We start from the raw sequence: 21,232 nt of genomic DNA on the forward strand, positions 1-21,232 counted from the left end.
TGTTTACTTTTGAAATTAACGTGGATTAAATTGCTCCAATTTTTTTAAAAAAGGATTAATTTGTTCAATATCAAAATTAAAAAAAGACTAAAACAAGTGTTTTTATCAACCAAATTCTTAAAACCTAAACCTTTAACCCCAAATGTACAGTTAAAAAATTTAAAAAGAAAATAAAAAATTATGAAATTAATTTTTTTTAGAATTGAAATACAGATACAAATATAATCACAATTACAATAGTGACAAAAATCAACATTTAAAAACACAATGGAACTAGTAATTAGAATAGTTCCGAAGATTTAATTAGAGTAAAACCAAAACTAAAACCCATAGGTACACAATGTGAGGCCATTAAGTGAAGTGGAACATCATTTAGCTCTTGATATACAAAACGTGTAAAAATGTTATTTTAAAAAGAAAAAACGCATGAACTTCGGATCTTGGATTTCAAAGTCGAGAATAAAAAAAGAGATGACAATCACGCGTTTGCATTATTATTGATAAGGGTGATCAAAGAATCATATCAAAATAATAATGTTTCACACTGCCCTATGCCAGATATGCTCAAATGCGCAACTTGCAACCCCAGCTATGAGAATACCTCTATATAAAGGATCTTCTATGGAGTCTCTTACAGTACATTTCCTTTCAAATAATAATCCTTCTTTTTAAAAAAAAGAATGTCTTCGTTTCAAATGATTACTACCCTTTTCCTGCTAGCAATGATGGTGGGGACATCTAATTCTCAACTCAGTGCCACATATTACGCCAAAACCTGCCCCAATGCGTCCAGCATTGTTCGGAGTGTGCTGCAGCAAGCTGAACAAAATGACATTTGGATATTTCCCAAGCTCGTTCGCCTTCACTTTCATGATTGTTTCGTCCATGTAACAACACAATATTTGCTCCATTATATATATAGCTCATACCAAAATGTATATACATGCATGCACTAACGGTGTACTTGCAGGGTTGCGATGCCTCGCTACTGCTGAACGGTACGGACAGTGAGAAAACAGCAACCCCGAACCTTTCGACGGATGGATATGCCGTTATCGATGATATCAAAACAGCGTTGGAGAAAGCTTGCCCTCGCGTCGTCTCGTGTGCTGATATTTTGGCCCTGGCTGCTCAAATTTCTGTTTCCTTGGTATGTTTTTTGTTATTAATGCTGCTGATCTTTTGCATTGATCCAATTTGCAGTAGAACAATGTTATGTAATGAGTGTGTTTGGTTTGCAGGGTGGAGGTCCAACATGGAAAGTCCCACTAGGAAGAAGGGATAGTCAGACCACACACCGGGAAGGAACTGGAACCATCCCCACCGGACATGAGAGCCTTGCCAATATTGCAACCCTGTTCAAGAGCATGGGACTTGATTCCACTGATCTAGTCGCTTTGTCCGGTATGCACAAACATTAAACCCGAGCCTAAGCACATGGAATACACTCGATGAACAAACATTTAACATGTTTCATTTTTCATGAAATGCTCGTTGGTTCTCAGGTGTTCACACATTTGGAAGGGCTCGATGTGCTGCATTCATGGACCGCCTCTACAATTTCAATAACGTATCAGGGAAAATTGACCCGATCCTCAACGGGACATACGCGAAAACACTTGGACAACTATGTCCCAAAGGCGGAGACGTCACGAGTTTGATCGATCTCGACGAACAAACTTCCCTTACGTTCGACAACAAGTACTTTTTGAATCTTCAAAACCGTAGGGGACTGCTTCAAACCGACCAAGAACTGTTCTCCACAAAAGGGGCTGAAACTGTGGCCATTGTCAACAGGTTTGCAAGCAGCCAAAGCCAATTCTTTAATAGCTTTGCAAAGGCCATGATAAAGATGGGGAACATAAACCCCTTGACTGGTACCAATGGAGAGATAAGGCTTGATTGCAGAAAGATCAATTAAAATAAGTTTAAAGTGTGGGTGAGTTTTTGCTTGTTATAGTCATAGGGGTGTGTTTCCTTGAAGTATGCAAGGAACATTATCCTATGATGTTTTGTAATGATAACGGTGAAATTTTAGTTCATTGTTCGGTCCTAACGGAAAAATAAAATTTAAGAATCTGAGTTCCATGGCAGAATTAGCCATTCCAAATTATGAAAGATTTGTGATGTATTAGACTTGATATTTGATCAACATTTGTAAGCAATTATATGTCATAAATATAAGATCGGAAGTCAAATATTTTAAGAAATTAAAAAGAAAAATGTATAGAAATATTAAAAGTTAGAAAAAAAATCAATGATAAAAATAGATTTTCAAGTGTTAATCGGTTTTGGTTTGTTACCCATTCAAAACTATTTTTACTATTTCGATTATATGTTACCATTTTAACTTTCGATTCTTCGTCCAATTGACTGACATGCATTTTAATGCAACAAATATTTGAGTTAGAGATGAGTGTATGACACAAATATCATAGTTCTAAAATTAGTTTGTATTTACAAATTTATAATGTTGGTTTTTTTTTTAAAAAAAAGTCATTAATGAATTGAAAAAGTAATATAATTACAAACTATTTCTAAAAGTAATCAGTTATATTAATGTTATTTAATTTAAAATTATTTAATATTTAATATTAAACTAATTATAGTTTGAATATTAATATCAATATATTATAATTTAAATAATATTATTAATAATTTCTTATAGATTATTTATTTAATTTATATATTGTTAAATTAGTTTGTTTTAATGTAAAAAATGTTAATATTTGATTTTTTTTATAATTTTATAATTATCTTTTCTCTATTTTAATCAACAAATGTAATTAACTTTTATTATATTTTTAATATAATATTAATTTGATAAATTTTATTAACATGTGTTATTTTTCTATAAAAGTGTTAATAATTAAATGAATTGTTAAAATATAATTTAACAAAGCAGTAAAAGAAAACATTACACATAGTTAAAAATTAAATGAGTTACGGTTAAAATTTGTAATAAAATTAGTTTTAAAAGACAATCATAATGATGGATGGTAATAGTTGTATGATTCAATTTAAATATAAATATTTTATAAAAATAATACTACGTAATAAAACCTGTGTACTGTAGGAAAATTTAAATGATTTAAGAGAATAAGTCTCGTGAATGAAAATTTAGTCATCTTAAAGGAAATAAGAAGGATTCTAAAATCTTTAATTATTATATAGTACCACATCATCAAATCTAATTCTGTACATATGACTTTACTCTAATTTGAACATTATTCTAACTTAGATTAGGCATTTGATTATTGTTAAGAGAATCTTGAAGTCCATTACAAGGATATTGATAATTTTAAACTTGATTTAAGTTAATTTTTATATAAAAATAAAATCATCTATAGTGGAACTCTTTTTCGAAAAATGACTTACGTTTTTCAAAAACACAAGTCATTTTACAAGAAAAAAGACTTATTTTTCGTTGACCTGTGAGTCATTTTCTGTGAAACAAATACAGGAAAATATACAAAAAATATTTTCTATAAAACCTTTTACATATAAACAAACGGACCCTAAATTAAATTATTTTTCATTAAAATGTATTTTTATCGTTAAACTAAAAACTTGTATGTAGATGTGGACTTGATGTCTAGTTTTTTCAACGTAGAGTCTAAGACTTTTCTAGTTTTAATATAAGGGTGGGAACAAATCATAATAGCACTAGGTAAAGGTAAAACTCTGATTTACTAAAATTAATTGATTTGGGATATTACTAGTATTAATTCCAAGTATTTACTATGGTTTTTTGGATTTTAATTAATCAAGTTATATTAATTAAGATCACCACTATTCTTTTCGCATCACATAATATTCTTTTGAATATTATTTTATGTAATCAAAAGGGGAGATGTTTGGGGAGTTGGAATTAAATTTTATATCTTTAGAATAGTAAAAATAAAATTTCATTATTTTAATAACTTTTAAAAGATTAAATTTAATTTTTATCATTTTGAGGGCTAAAATAAAATTTTATAAATTATAAAGGGACTTAAATGAAAAAATTTCCATAAAGAGAGTCGGGAGCTCAATGTAATGTTTCCTATTAGGTTGTTTAAATTAGGATTTTTAATTTATTCTAAAGGTAATAGAGTTGTCAAATTTGCACAAAGAAGTCAATAGTTTTACGCCATTTACCATCTTAATTCGTTATAAATTAAAGACCATCAGTATTATTTCCCCTTTACTAAATAAAGCAACCAATAATTTTGTACCAAAATAAACAATTTCATAGGAATAAGTTAGAATCATTGAAAATAAATTGTTTCTATAAGCACACGTCTTTGATTTTTAGGTTAAGAATTCACAAATATGCGACCCTCACATGTAGGACTAGTTTAAAAAATTACTGTAGTGGAATATATTTAATAATTTTACATTGTTGTTCTCTACATAAATGCTATTACTAAGGGCTAAAATTTAATCAAGCTATAATGAAGTTATATAAATTAAACCATGTGAATTCCTTCCCCTTCTTCCAAAAGAAATTTAAAAATAAATTATTATTTTTAAATAACTAACTTTTAGATAAGTATTTTCTTGAATAATCTCATTATAGGTTCTAGTCATGTTTGCTTTTTTTGACACAATACCTAACTCCTCCCCAACCCATAAATAGGAGGGTAATGCGTTTCAACACACGCAGACCCATATTCTCTTGCATTGACAACAATGTCCATACCAATCAAGTTAAGACTTGAAAGCAATTCCATCGGCTTGAACTCAGCTTTGATTAGACGAATCCAAAGTATCTTGGCTCAGGAAAATCAGTGGTTTTTGCGGTACATTCCAAGGGAACAGAATCAAGTTGTGGATTACTTGGCTAAACAAGCCTTGATCGGAAAAGATGATTTGCAGGTGTTTGAAGTCCTCCCCACGGAGGTTCGCACTTTTTTTGAGATGAATAAGTCTAAGGGTGGTTTTTCTTTTCAGAATGTTGCTATGTAATTAGTTAGGTATTATTTTGTTATCACCACAAAAAAAATTAAAATCAAGTTTAATTATTTCATCTAGAGTTCACTAAATTTATTTTTTTATTCTTATACTAAAACTTTTTTTTTCTTGTATGCATTAATTATATTATATTATATTATTCTAAATTGATATAAATTTTATAACATTTCATAAATAATATTGTTGAAAAAGTAAATGTAATATAAATTTTTAATTTTTATAATTAATATAAATTAAGACAAAAAATTAATATTTAAAATAAACTTGAATGATTTGATATTACTCTCAATTATGATTTTAGCAGTACTCTTAAAAAAGATCTAAGATATAATTTAAAAATTAAAAGAGAAAAAAAACACCTATGTAAATTAAGTTATTAAATAAAAAATTGCATAAAGAAAAATTGTATAAAAAATACGCTAGTTCAAAAATAACAAAAAATACAATTGGTAACTAAATTTATAAATCAATCTATATCTTTCTCATTTATTTATTAAAGATATATATTATAAATGAAATTCAGTTTTTAATAATCATAAAAATGAGCGCATGAATGAATGTGTAAAATTTAAATTTTAGGGACTTAAAGTACATATTTTTATTTTCTAGCATTGGATATTAAAAATCATATATAAGAATTTAATATTAAGAAAAAAAATTAAAATTGGACTACATATTTATATTTTTAATTTATAACTAAATCAATTATAGCAAGAATTATTAACATATTATATGATTCTTGTTATATGAATGAGTATTTAATGTTGATATATTTTTGTAAGAAAATTAGACTGAAATAATATTTTTTAAACTTTAGTTAATAAAAATACGTGGCAAATAATTAACGTGCCAAATTGTAGTTTTTTAATTGTAATGCTTTCCTTAATTCTAACTTTAAATTGTTATAGTGTATATGTATATATGCTAGATTTTTTTCTCCGTGCGATATATGAATTGGTTATATGTATTAATTAAAATATATTATATGAAATTAGTACAAAATTTATAACATTTCATGAATAATATTATTAAAAATAATATAAATATGTAATTTTTTATAATGGTGCTAATTTAAATTATATTCAATATAAAATAAGACTAAAACGTTGAATTTTAAAATAAACATTTGATGTTACTCCAAAATTATAATGTTAGCTTTACTCTTAAAAAAAGCTAGAATATAATTTAAAGATTAAAAAAGGAAAACATTATGTAAAGTAAATTATTAGACAGAAAATTACATAAAAAAATTATCTTGTTTAAAAAGAAAAAATATATACAATTAGTAACTAAATTAATAAATTAACCTGTATGAAATAAAATCTTCAATATATATTTTCGTTTATCTATTAAAGAAAGAAGTATTTAATATATATTATATGAAATTTTTCAATAATTAAAAAAATGAGTGCATGAATGGATGTGTGAAATTTAAATTTTACTGAAATCATGTTTATATTTTCTAACATTGAATATTAAAAACCATGCATAAAACTTAGTATTAAGAACAAAAATTAAAATTGGACTAATTGTGCACGTGTTTATATATATATATATTTGTAATCTACGATTAAATCAATTATAATAAAGATTATTGATATCTATGATCTTTATATGAATGTGTATTCAATAATATATTTTTACGAGGAAATTTGATCGAAATAATATTCATTTTAAACTTTAGTTACGTGGCAAATACTACAAAATCTCAGTTGTAATTTTTTGGTGGTTATGTAGGTTAATATTTTATACAATTATTATTGTTTTCATAATAATTTTATATTTAAATTAAATCGTAGAACTATTGCCTTCTGTTTGAATTTTTTTTTATATGATAAGTTATGTGTATTTATAAATATTTGTCTTTATATTGTTCTCCAAGTAGTATTTATGAAAAAATAATCTAGATATAATAATTTAATAGTATTAAAAATAAGTAGTTTGAAATGGTGTAATGCATAAAAATTTGAAATTAAAGACTGAATTTGTAAACAAGTGTGGAAATGATGTTTTGAGTATACAAAGAATACCAAGAATGCAAACGGAACTTGTATTTCTTTAGTCTTTTGAGTAATGTATTTATAATCATATTAATCGACTTACAACTGGCTTAACTAATTCCAACTGCTACTAACAATTTTAACTAACAACAGTCTTTAGTATTCCTTAATATTCACCTTAACAAGACAAATGTTGGACTTGGTGACTTTGTTATTCAAACGGTTGGAAAATATGTAATTTTTAGAAATTTTGAGGCATATTCTCGATCAGTAAAGGTGAAGAGTTGAATCATAAAATTATGGTTTTATATTCTATTCCATGAGACCTTTACAACGATATATCATACGTTCAAAATGGTTGAGTGATGAATAAGAAATTGATGCTCAAAGTAAGCTACTTGTGAATTTTGTTGAGAAAAAGAAAAGCTTAGATCCCACATTGGTTAAATACCAAGTGTGAGATATGTATATATATGATAACCCATTTAAAGAATGATTTAATGATTAAACTTGAAACCTTGCCTTGCATCTAGTGGGTGTAGGTCTAAACCCGTTGAGGTTGGGGGTGCACCCGCACAACATGGGCGACGCGAAATGTTTGGACCGGTTGGGCCCAAAAAGGCCTTGTGGATATATTAGCCTAATGCGTATTTTATTTTTCTCAGCAAATATTATACAAAATCTATTTTAAAAGGACATTGTCGAAACCATTTTTTGATAAAAACAGGAGTCGACTTTGAAAACGAAAATGGAGTCACCACCCATCCTTTTTTGAAGGTGTGATCGGGACACCTTGAAATATTTGATTTCCTAAAATAACGATTTTGGTCTACGAAGTTTGAGAAAACAGGTTCAGGAGTCGGTTACGCACGAGGAAGGGTTAGCACCCTCGAAACGCCCAAAATTGGTACCTAGTTGATTAATGGATGTCTTATAGTCAAATGATGAAAATCTAAGATTTTTTTAAAAAAGTGATTCCTTTTTTATTAATACCATATATTTTAAAGAAGAAAAAAACGTTTGGATAAATTTGAATGAGTGTAAAAGGCTTTCTCGCCTCGAGGCAACAAAATGTCGCACCCCGTAAGTTAGGATGTAACATTTGAATTCTCAAGAATAAGCTAACCTTCAAAAACTTTATTGAAATTCAGCAATTTTGAAAAATAAGAAATGTTTAGCCGTTTTAGTTCAACGAAAAAATCGAAACCCCATAAATTATAGTACGATTTTTCAAAGTTCCAAAGACGACATGTAGCTTGCTTTTAATTTTATTAAAAACATATATTTTTAAAAATAAAAATGACATTTCGAATTAACAAGAAAACCGAGACCCCGTAAGTTAGGGTACGATTTCTCGAAACTTCAAAATGCATTATAAAGCCGACTCAAAACGTATTTAATTGATTAGCTTGACATAAAGAAAAAAGAAAATCAATAATGATCACATATATTGAAATTTGGCTCACAATACAATAACGAGAAATAAGAGCGTAATTGTATACATGGCATAATAATACATATCAAGAATATAAAATAATATATAAATGCAAAAGATCAAATTAAGGTTTACATATATATAATAATAGCCGCACATCATATATTATGCTAACATTCAAAGACTAATGTATTAAAAGTCAATCCAAGCACTAAACAAATTAACACACATGAATTTATAAAAATTTAAAAAAAAATATTCACTAAAGGAGATTTAAAATCATCCATACAAAATAATATACATATATACATTGATCTAACTAAATAATGCCTGAAAACTTTATATAAATAATAATGCGTAAATATAGCCATATAAAAAGTTTAAATGAACAAAACATATAATAAAATGGGGTCTTGAAGTACATATTATATATAAAATGGGTTTTTATTAAAAACAAAAACATATTTAAAAGGAAACTTATAGTTACTAAATATAATAATATGAAATCAAGATAAAGAAAAAAAATATAACCCACGTATGTATATATAAAATAATATTATACAAGAATGTTATCATATAAATCCTTTAAAGCATAGGAAAAAAAAGTGAATTTATGAAAAATAAAAATCATTAAAAGTATTATATTAGATTTAAAAAAATAAAATAAAATAGTACATTATAAAATTAAATAATAATACTCGATAAAAAAACTAGAATAATAAAACATAGTAGAATAAAATTACATATAAAAAAGAATTAAATAAATTGTCATAAAAAATAGTACTTACGCTAATAATAATAGACAATAATAATAATAATAATGATAATAAATTAATTTTTTTTAAAAATCAAATTACAAAAAGGACTAAATAGCCAATAAAACCAAGACAACAGGAAATAAATGAAATTAAAACAAAATGGAGGATTAAATTGCAACACGCGAATTACATGGGGGCCAAATTAGAAATAATCCGCCTCCCCAAAACGCTGCGCAGCGACATGGATTAAAATGCCATAAAGGTAAAATATTTGGGTCAAATTAAAAGAGGAACAACGAGTTTAATTAAAACGCGTCGCAAAAAGGGAGGCCTAACTGCGCAAATTTCCCATTTAGGGTTAGAACGCACGGACCTTGCTTGCGGATCAGGTCGACGTGCGGATCTGCCTTCACCAAACGGTGTCGTTTTACTTATATTATTTAAACCAGTTTTTTTTTTACAAACAGAAATATCTGCAACAAAAAAAAAAACAATCTAAAACTCTCTACTAGGGTTTTCCCTTAACCCAACCCTAGCCGCCGCAGTCAAGCTATTCCAAGGCCTCTGATCCTCACCCACCTCCGGTTGCGACGGAGGGAACTAAGGTTTGACCACCAGGTAAAACTCTCCTCTTTTCACTGTTCTTTTTTTTATATACAATGAATAAACAAAAAATGAATCAAGAACAGAAGGGAAAATCATTGAAGAAAATCACCTTTAATAAACTACTATTTTTATTCTCTTTTTTTCTGTATCAAATCAGTGTTTCAAATCAGTGTTTTTTTTTCTTTTTCCCCCTTTTACAAATTTAATTTGGCTATATATAGCCGAAATAACGGAAAAAAAAAAAGAAACTCTCGAAAACTCTTTTTCATTTTTGTTGTAATTTCTGCTTTTATTTGCTATTCGTGATTCGTGGTTTGTTGCAGGGAGAATGTGCGAGGTACGAAGCGACGTGCACGACGTGCGAGGGCTGCTGTGGTGCTAGTTTGCTGCCAACCGCTTAGGTTTTCTGCTGTTTATTTTTGGTGTTTTAGGCCAATGGGTTAGGGTTGGGTCTGATGTATTGGGCTTAGGTTAGTATAATTGGGCCACATACATGTAAAAATGAACTATTCATTGTTTTATTTTTTGATTATTTGTTTGGGCTCGGGCTTAAAATTAGGTATTACAGACATGTATCTTGATTTAATTTGATTCCAATCAATTTGATTTGATTTGATTCAAATTGATATAAAGGCTCCTTTAATGCATATTTTTTCATGTAAATTTTCAAAATTCCACCATATTGAATTCCAAAATTCCACCATATTGAATGCCTATAAAAGCTTAAAGAATTCTACAGAATTTTTTAGGACACTCACATCAAACTTATTTGCTCTCGAAATTTTTTCTTCTTCTCTTCATATTTTTTAAACGTTTCCGTGGTAGAAGAAGGCAAGGTTTGTTCGTTGATCACTATAGAGGTGTTATTACATCGATCATCTTGTTGTTGTATTCTAGGAGACAGTCGACTAACGTTTCTCCAAGTACCATAGGAGCGGTCAAATCTGCCTTAAGGAAACTGTGCAAAACATGCCTCAACATCTAGTAAAACTCGATTTTTTATTCAATTTTTGGTTTTCATAATCTTATTTTTTTCGTATCTAATATTTTAAATATAAATATTTATTTTATTTTATATAAATATTTGTTTATTTATATTTATATATTTGTTCGCTAACGTGTTTTGTCCAACAACTTTGTTATTCAAACTTACTAACAACACTCAAGCCATTTTTGAACTTACAAAAAAATGGTGTGGATAAAGGCTTGGTGAGTATGTAAGCCACTTGATATTGTCTTGGAACATAGTCAACTACCAGTTTGCCGACTGCAACCTTCTCCCTGACAAAGAACAAATCTAGTTCAATATCCTTAAACTTATAATGTTGTACAGGATTTGCAGATACTACAATTGCTCCTAAGCTATCACACCAAACAGTAGACTGTCGAGCAAGAGGAACATGTAATTTAGCTAGTAAAGACCCAAGCTAAATGAGCTCAGCTGTAACCTGAGCTAAGCCCCAAAACTCAGCTTCTGTAGTGGAATGAGAAACAACCTACTGTTTATTGGAACCCCATGCAACAGGATTTCCTCCTAAAAACACACAGAATCCAGTTGTGGATCTTCGGTCATCCAAATATGTACCCCAGTTAGTATCAGAATAGCCTACTAAAGAGACAGAGGGTGCAGCTTTGAAGATTATGCCATAATCAAGAGTGTCATGCAAATATCTCAAGATCCTTTTAACAATATTGAAATGTTGGTCCAACGGCTTACGCATAAATTGACACACTTTGTTAACAACAAAAGCAACATCAAGCCGAGTAATGGCAATATACTAAAGAGAACCAACAATGCTACGATAATAAGAATCATTCTCAATTGGACTCCCACATTGAGCTGACAAGTTGCAAGTAGTAACCATAGAAGTAAGAGAGGCTTTTGAACACTCCATGTTACATTTTGTTAGCAAGTCCATAACATACTTCCTTTGGTTTAAAACTAAACCAGACGAGCTATAAGAAACCTCAATGACAATAAAGTAATACAATTTCCCTAAATCTTTCAACGAGAACTGCTAACCCAAGGACTTAACAAAAACATCCACTTTAGCTGATTGATTTCCAATGACAATGATGCCATCCACATACACAAGTACATACAAGATTAATACACCAAAAACTTTGATAAACAATGAAACATCAGCTTTAGAGAGAACAAAGCCAGTGTTTTTTAAATACTCTTTGAGTTTGTGAAACCAAACTATAAGAGCCTGTTTGAGGCCATATAGAGCCTTCTTTAACTTGAAAACCAAAGATTGACTATCATCATGAGTCTCAAAATCGGGAGGTTGACTTATATAGATTTCTTCATGAAGATCACCATTTAGAAAAGCATTGTTGATATCGACTTGCCTAAGTTGTCATCCATAGATGACTGCAAGAGTGAGTATAACCCTGATAATAGTAGGCTTGACTACAGGGCTAAACATTTCTTGGAAATCAATTCCAGCCTCTTGAAGATATCCTTTAACCACCAACTTGCCATTGTATTTGGCAATGGTGCCATCAAAATTTTTCTTGAGCTTGAAGATCCACTTACACCCAACTACTCTTCTGTTGGAGGGTAACAGAACATGCTTCCGAGTGTTGTTCTACAAAAGAACATCATGCTCCTGTTGGGTAGCCTTAGTCCATTCAAGACTAGCAAAGGCTTTTTCAATGGTTCGTGGTTCCTAACCAAACAACCCAGCTGATAAGACTTTTGGTTTGAAAATTCCATTTTTGGATTGGGTGACCATGGGATGAAAATTAGATATAAGATGATAATCAAATGAAATAGTCCCAACTTCCTTACCACGGTCCAAAACATCAGTCTTAAATCTAAAAGCATCAGGTGGCTATGTAGCAAATTTTAAGGAAACAGACTCAATTCTGGAACAATCAATATCAAGTTCCACATGAGGCTCATTCTTTGTAGATGATAGTGAAGAAGTGCCACGAGTAGATAAGGGATGAGTTGTCTTAGAAGAAATAGAGCCTTGGGGTTGAGAAATAAGAATAGGAATAGATGCTTGCTGAGAAGGCTGAGAAGATGACCATCGATCACAACTTGAGTGTTGAGAAAATGAAACCTATTTTGAAGCAAATGGAAAACAAGTTTCATCAAATATCACATGTCTGGAAATAAAAATTCTCCCTGATTCATTAAGGCACTTATAACCTTTGTAAATAACACTATGACCAAGGAAGACACAAGGCTTAGACCAGAATTGAAGCTTGTTTTTTTTATAAGGCCTTAGACAAGGATTGCAGCAACACTCAAAAGTCCTTATATGCAAATACTCAGGTTTGGCATTGTAGAGTAGCTCATGTGGTAACACCTCAAAAATTTACATACACTAGATCCTATCATTGTTGGTTAAGAGCTTAGTAAAATCTTTAGAGAACCAAGGTTCAAATTCCACCTTTTTCACTTTTCCCTTTTATTTTTTCTGCACTTAAGGAACCAAGGTTAAAATAGCTTATGTATTATTTGTGGTAAAATATGGCCATAGAGTGCACATTAGCTCAATGGTCAAGCTTCATTGTTCCCATCCCCTTGAGTAGAGGTTCAAGTCACATTGGTTTTAGTTCATTTTCTTGATTTCGACCAAAAAGGATTAATTACCAAACAACCCTTATTTTTTTCCAAAGTCCAACTAATAAACCACTTCCTAGCACAATTAGGATTTCCTATTTGATTCTAACCCAAATTGGAATCCATATTCTCCCTATTTCTTTTTAGTTTTCTCTACAACCCCTCTTTTGCAAAATTCTCTCAAAGTTCTTGCTAGAAATTTAGTTTTTGAATCTTAACTTTGCAATCAAGTCCAAATTGAATCGTTTATCATTAATCATTGAGTTTCACGCCAACAACTTCTAAATTTCTATCAAGATCGGTCAATTTTTCTCGTTTCCCAATAGCTAAATCTCATCAATTCTAGAAAATCATTATTTCTGTTAGATCTTTCATCCGTTACAAATATTTTACGATCTTATTGAAAAACCCACTAAATCTTGAAATATGTAATTTATTATTGAGTTTTATCAATAAAAAGACTCATCTAGGTAATTTGGATCATACTTAGAAGTGAGGACCATCATATAAAACCCCAAAAGTTAGCTTTATGTTCTTTTATGAAAAATCTAGTTAAAATTTAAAATTGCCTAGTCGCACACAACCTACCACAAAGGCGTGTGGCTAGCCTGTGTGGATCACATGGCCATATCCCCCTTGAAACCTTAAAACTCGACTTCTTACATGGCCTGAGTCTTCCCACACGGCCTACCCACATGACCATATGGCCTCTACGTTTTATTTTTCCTCTACACGATGTATTGCACATGGTCTAGGGCATTCCACACATTCTAGTCACACGACTATGTGGCCCTGAGACTCAAAATTATAGTTTTGACATATTCTTTATTTTTTTTACAAATCAATCCCTGATAAAGTTTTTAATGGAATTTAGAGAACTAGATTATGCAATTAGGTCCTAAATTAGGAATAGAACAACGAGATATATGGATGACTGAATTTATTAATTGAATTACTCTTGATTGATTGCCTAAATAGTGAATAATGTTACACGTATTTTATGAATACCCAATTGAATGATCTGAATGCCTAAATTGTTGGAAAAATTGGATGCTTAATGTATTCATGATTTTCATTGATTGGTTATGAGATAAAAAGGAAATAATATATTGATTGAATGTCTTGGAATGTATTTATATTACATTTGCATGGGTTGGGTTGATATGATTGAAGGAAGAACCGATAATATATCTGCATTTAATCATTCATTGTGTACTCATAGTTACAGCAGATTCCAAATGCAATGGTCTCGTTGTGTACCAATAGTTACAACAGATCCTAACTATGACGTTTTCACTGTAATGCCCCAAATTTTTGGATTTTTTAGTGTGTTTGGTTGTCAAATAATTTTTTTTGGTGTGTTGGTTAAGTGCTTTGGATGTTTACTTTAGGTTCCAAGTTCAAATTTCATTATATGCAAGTGTGGAGTATTTTTGGTTTAAGCTCTTGTTAGAGATTCAGTTTATGTTAAATTCTAAAAGTCTGGTGGATGAATTTGGATTAAAGTAAATCTTTTAAGTATTTTATTTTATTTTGACCAAATCCTTAATTTTGCTCCTTGTTCAACCACTCAACTTTTCCCCATCTGCACGTTCCTTCTACTTTTCCAAGTCTGTCAATTTTGATTCTCTTTTGATTTTGGCTTTTTGATTACAAAGTTCTCCCTTTTTCTCTCATGTTTACTATTACCCATTCCTTTGGTTGCATTTTGTTTCTTGTGTTTCCTTTATTCTTTGCACTATTTTTCTTCTTTTGGAGTTCTTTTATTGCTTCAACAAGTTGTTGGATTCATGTGGATTGGGTTAAAGCAATCAATTGCGTAAGTTCATCGTGATATTACTGGTGTTGCTCATTTCTGCTCGTTTTTCTTCAAGTTGTATTTTAACAATTAGTTTCGCTCTATGTTTTAATAAGTGTTCGATTGACTTTCCTTTTTAGGCGAAAGAGGTGGAAATCAAGATCCTTTGAAGGCGTGACCGTCACGTTGTTGTTGTTTTGTGAAGGGTAAGTATTAATTACTCATGTAAGGTTTGAAATTTCGGTTTAAGAATGCGTTCTTGGGTGGGTTTTCTTGTGATTAATTAGTGTGATTTGGCGAACGATTGTAGGTTTTATGTGTTCTAGGAGAGTGGTTAATCATATTAATGATTAGGTGTATGAAAACATCCCAAAAACTCAATTGGAATTTGATTAAAACATGAAACAAAGGTTATTTCCAAAATTGCCCAATGCCACACGGCCGTGTGCACCACACAACCATGTGGTTTTATAAATATAAGGAACATGAATGACATTTCTGAGTTACAAAATTCTATGTCTAGAGAGAAGAGAAGAGGACATGATATTAACAATTAGTACACAAGCACAATTTCCCAAAACCAACTGACCAATACCTGTATATGCAACAACACCTTTAAGATTGGAAAGGTCATTAGTCACATAGTTTGTAGCCCCGGAATCAGGATACCAAACTTGATCATCAAATTTGTTGGAAACTGAAGAAAATTCTGGGGAAGATGATCCTCCTTAAGGATGATAACATTGGTGAAACTTGACATTAAATAGAGATGGAAGCCAATCTTGTTGACCATAAGCCACATTGTAACAACCCAGTTTAGACCCTAGTCGGACAGTGGTTTTGAGACCATGAATCTGAGTCAGAAAAATATTTTAAAATTACTTTTGGTGTTTACAATATGTGAATTAATATGTGTGAAAATTTCGTGTGAAAATTTTATCGTTTGTGTGCTCAATTTGATAAAAGGACTTAATCACGTAAAATTGAAAAGTAGCATGCTATAAGTTAAAGTGCTTATTTGCTTTAGTTAATTAAAGGTGAGGTCCATATTTTGTAATTTGACCATTGAAAAATAGCCATGCATTCTCATCTTTTTTGCCAAAAGTTGAAGCAAAAAGAAACCATGGTTGCTTAAATATTTCGGCACCTTTAAATCTTGATTTAGGTATGTTCTTTGCTCGGTTTTTGATATTTTTATGTTTTTGAGATTGTTGCCTCGTATTCTAGCTAGCCCATGCCCTAATTTTTAGAATTTATGATGAATTTTTTATTTTCCATTGATGATAGCTTGATTCTTTTGTTATTTGATGATGAAAAATAAATAATTGTTGATAGATTAATATGTTTAATTAAATGATTTTTGATAAAAATGTGTATTAAGGATTAAATTGTGAAATTTGTAAATTGAAGGGTCAAATTGTGAAATAAATTGAATAAATGGGCTGCTAAGGACCTAAGGTAAATTCGGCCTAACATGGGTTTGTGGAAATTTTGAGTAATTTGTGTTATTTTGAAATAGGGACTAAATCGTAAAAATGTGAAATGTTAGGGGCTAAAATGAAAAATGCCCAAATTAATTATTTTTGGATAAAATTGAATGAATATGTTATTAAACAAGTCAAATTTGAATCGAATACAATCAAGAAAAGAGGAGATCGGATTTGGATTGGGGAAAAATAAATTTTTTTTGAATAGTCGTTTGGTTCGTTCTTGTCCATACGAGGTAAGTTTATAAGTGAATAAATGTCATTAAATTTAAATGTATATGTATTAAATATTTCTAATTAAATTACTATGTTTATATGTATTCATGCCGAATTGATATAAGCATGGGAGAATTAAATACGAGCTTGAATCGATCAAATTACGACGTCCGAAAGTCCTGTACGAACCATAGGAATAGTTAGGATACATATGTCATGACATAGGATTCTGATATGTGATTTCGTGTAAGACCACGTCTGGGACGTTGGCATCGATTTGAGATTTACGTGTAAGACCGTGTCTGGGACATCGGCATCGTATACGATTTCGTGTAAGACCCTGTCTGGGACAGTGGTATCGATATTTGATTATATGTAAGACCATGTCTGGGACGTTGGCATTGTAAGAGCTTCCGAGCTGTTCGAGTATGCTTATTGATTCCAAACGGTTCAACGGGCAATATCGAGAAATGAATGACTATGTGAAAGTATATCTGATTTAGGTATGTACGAAGTGTATACGATATTCAAGAATGAAAGGTGAGTCTGTTTCAAATGATAATATGTGAAATACATGAAAATGAATGAAATGAATGTATATAAATGAACGTGGTGATACATATGCTTGTTATATGAAATTGTAATGAAATAAGCTTAATTATATTCAAGAGTTCGAATACCATGAAATTGTGGTCCTATGTTTCGAACATGGGATTTATGAAACATGAAACATGGTTTCAGATATGTTAGTTTGGTTTGAAAGATGATTAGATATTATTTTGGTTTGAAAGATGATTATATAAATGTTATTGATAAGGTTAAATTATTAAATATGTTATGTATATGTGAAAGAGTTAAATAAGCATGTTTTGATTTGTTGGTTATGTGTTTTGTATGACCAAATGTGATATATATTTGAATGAGGAGTATATATGGTTTGAACAGTGGAATTATGAAGCATGTGTAATATGACTTTGATGTATGGTAGTTAATTTGAATTTTGAATTGATAAATGAGATTGAAATGGTTGAATTTGAAAGCATGGTTTATATGTTCATTGATAAATAAGATAAGTGAAGTTACTTAATGTGGTCATAAGAATTTACAAGTATGATGAATGTATATGTGGTTGAGATTTGCTAAATTCGGCCTAGTCAAATTGAATTATAATATCATTGAGATGATTTATTTGCTTATGGCTTACTAAGCTTTCAAAGCTTACTCTATGTAATTTTCCTATGTTTATAGAGTTTCGGAGACTTGCTTGGGTTGGAAGTCATAGGAGACCTCATCACACTATCCGATTATCGCTTCGGTAAATATAAGCTTTGAGTTTTTGGTTATGTGGCATGTATAGGCTAGTTTTGAGATGTTTGGTTTTGAAATTTGTATATATGTATATAGCCATGCGAAAATGGCTTGATCATGATACTAATGTTGGTATACATATTCGGTCATGTTATAAGCTTAATTTGGAGGTATGTTTCATGTTAAATATATTTGTGATGTTGGTTATATGATTCGGCAATGAGAAATGTTAATGATGATGTATAATCGGCCATGAAAGTAGCTCATTTTGGATGTATAATTTGTCTTGTGTAAAGGTTTGAAAGTGGTAAATGATGTGTTTTTGACATAATGCATATACTCACATAACTTAAGTTATGTATGTGTGATAGCTTGCATATTGATTATTAAAGTGCAGTTTGTGATAGTAAAAATATGAACATATTTTGTAATTTATTTGATGCTCATTTAGGTAAGGTTATAAATGGTACAATTAGCTTTGATTCGAGTTGTGAAGTGGGTAGTTATTATTTCGGTAAAATGTGCATAATTTGGTAAAACCAAATTTTATACTTGACCATTATGTGAAGTTGTTAATGTCGTATATATATTAATGTTTAATAAATCATGTGGTTTGGCTTGACTTAGTAAAATGTGAAGAAGTGCATAATTATAAATAGTGTTTTTGGAAAGTATTTAATTAAATAGATTTATATGAATAGATGTCTTAATATATGATTGGTATATGAAATGAATTATACTTGGTTATAAGTTAAGTATTCAATTGCTATGATTCATTGGTTATAATGTTTGAATATTAATTTGGGTAGAGTATGAATTATAGTATCGAAGCATGTTAGTTTGGTTTAAAATTATACTAGATGAATAGTATTGAATTGATTACATTTTTTTGGTACTTGAATTGAAATGAATGTCTGTTCTGAGTTGTATTTTGATCGGTAATGCCTCGTAACCCTAATTCGGCAACAGACATGGGTTAGGGGTGTTACACACCCGTCCTTGCATATGTTGACCACAATAATGGCTAGAAGATTGACTCCCAAACTGATGAAAATTAACTTACATTTGTTTCCCTTGATCGAAACCACACACACCAGAAAAATTCTCATCAAACTGGTAGTAACACCTTTGAACAACATGACCAATCCTTCCAAAAAGTAGGCATTGAGGACAACCATGAGAGGACCTACCTCCTCTAAATCTTCCTCGATAATAGCTCATGCAACTTCAACTCGAATTCTTATAACCCGGACTTTAGTCCCTAGTAGATCCCTCATGAGATTCAGTGTTTTTGGATTGATTTTTTGAACCAGAATTTTTTTGAATCATATTAGCTTTCAATGGTATGGATGCTATAAACTCGAGTTGCCTTGTCTCACAATTAGTAAGCAGTTCAGCAAGAAGTTCAAGAGAAACTGAAGTACCTGAGGCCACTACTCTAACAAACTCATGCTCAATGGGTAAGGTTGCAAGAATAATGCTAACTTGTTCTTGATCTGTCACCAAATTGTTTGCTTTAGTCAAGACATCACACATTCTTTTAATTTTAAGCAAATATTCTTTGATGGACAACTACCATTTGTTTTGTGAGTATATGTGTTTAAGACTCGAAATTTTGACACTCGATCGAGTAGCATATCGCTTCTCAATAGTAGACTATACTTCAAAACTTGTACTAGCATTAGTCAAATAGACAAGGAGATCATCACTTATCGTGGACAACAGCCATGAGGCCAACAATTTATCTTATTGGTTGTGCAAAAAGAACTCAGGATTCTCTACTAACTGACCTTCTTCATTAACTATGAACTATGAAACAGTGGTAGACCATTGAATATATTCTTAAACACCATAGCCTTCAAGAATAAGCATAACCCGATGTTCCTAAAGAAGATAATTAGTCTTATTGAGTTTGGCAGTATTGTGTTGGGGAAACTGCTGAATCTTCCTGACCACTCAATTTGCAACAGTCTCCTCATCAACTCTTTTTTACGATGACTGATGTTGAAACTCTTTATTTCCAGTACGAACTTCTGGAGCCATGCAAACAAACTGTCTATTTAGTAAAAAAAACTTAGCTCAAATATTATGTTTGAAGATACAAAGAATACCAAGAATGCTAAGAAAATAAACTAAACTTGTATTTATTTAGTGTTCTGAGTAATATATTTATACAACACATGATCATATAAACTGACTTACAACCGACTTAACTAATTCCAATTGTTACTAACAATTTTAACTAACAGTCTTTAGTATTCTTTAATAAATGGGAGGTCCCAGAGACAAACATATTATTTATTCAAATAGGCTTTTTCTCACATATTTTGTTTATTGTAAGTTAATATTTTGTTAATTAATTGAATATGAAACAATAGTATTGTAAACCAACTAAGGCTAATGGGCTACTAAAGAATAGGGCTTTGTTGAGCCCATGGATAGTGTTTGTCTCTTTTCTAAACCAACTAAGGCTAATGTTAGACCATCTAAAGGTAGGCCAAGTCTATCTCTGCGAGTTAAATCCGGTACTGTTGATGTGTTGGTATTTGATTCATTTTCAGTGAAGGGTGTTTCTTTAAAGGAAAAATCTCGATTGATAACGGAAGATGTGGGGATTGGATATGAGTAGGCCTTGAAGGAAGGCAATTTCTTTGAACCTTAACCTAGATTGTGACATGGTGCTATCCTTCATTGATAATCATGACCCGAATGTTCATTTAGGGGTAATAAAGCTGTAATTTTTCTAATGGATTCTACGAAGGGTCTTGTAACACCCTAACTCGTATCTGTCATTAGAACAGGGTTACGGAGTATTACCGAACAAATAGAATAGTAAACCATTCAATTCATACATCAATGCAATACATATTCTAATTTCATTCAAATACTTTCATAACGTCCCTTAATCAAGCCCTTGAGGCCCTAAAATACAATAAAAACAATTCAGGACTAAATCAAAAACATTTAGAAAGTTTAAGAAAAAGTTAGAAAAGTTTACATTGCAGGGGTCACACGGCTGAGACACACGTCCGTGTCTCAGGCTGTTAAGCATTCGAAATATGGACACACGGTTGTGTCCCAGCCTGTC

At 30.6% G+C, this 21,232-nt stretch overlaps 1 protein-coding gene across 1 annotated transcript; it reads left to right on the forward strand.

The window, feature by feature from the left end:
• Positions 1-629: 629 nt before the first annotated feature.
• LOC107936721 (peroxidase A2) lies at positions 630-2,110 on the forward strand. Its single transcript, XM_016869475.2, has 4 exons — positions 630-887; positions 971-1,150; positions 1,242-1,404; positions 1,506-2,110. The coding sequence occupies exons 1-4, from the start codon at positions 681-683 to the stop codon at positions 1,919-1,921; spliced, it is 966 nt and encodes a 321-aa protein (XP_016724964.2). The 5' UTR covers positions 630-680; the 3' UTR covers positions 1,922-2,110.
• The last annotated feature ends 19,122 nt before the right edge of the window (positions 2,111-21,232 follow it).

The sequence above is a fragment of the Gossypium hirsutum genome, chromosome D11 (assembly GCF_007990345.1).
Source record: "Gossypium hirsutum isolate 1008001.06 chromosome D11, Gossypium_hirsutum_v2.1, whole genome shotgun sequence".
Taxonomy (NCBI): domain Eukaryota; kingdom Viridiplantae; phylum Streptophyta; class Magnoliopsida; order Malvales; family Malvaceae; genus Gossypium; species Gossypium hirsutum.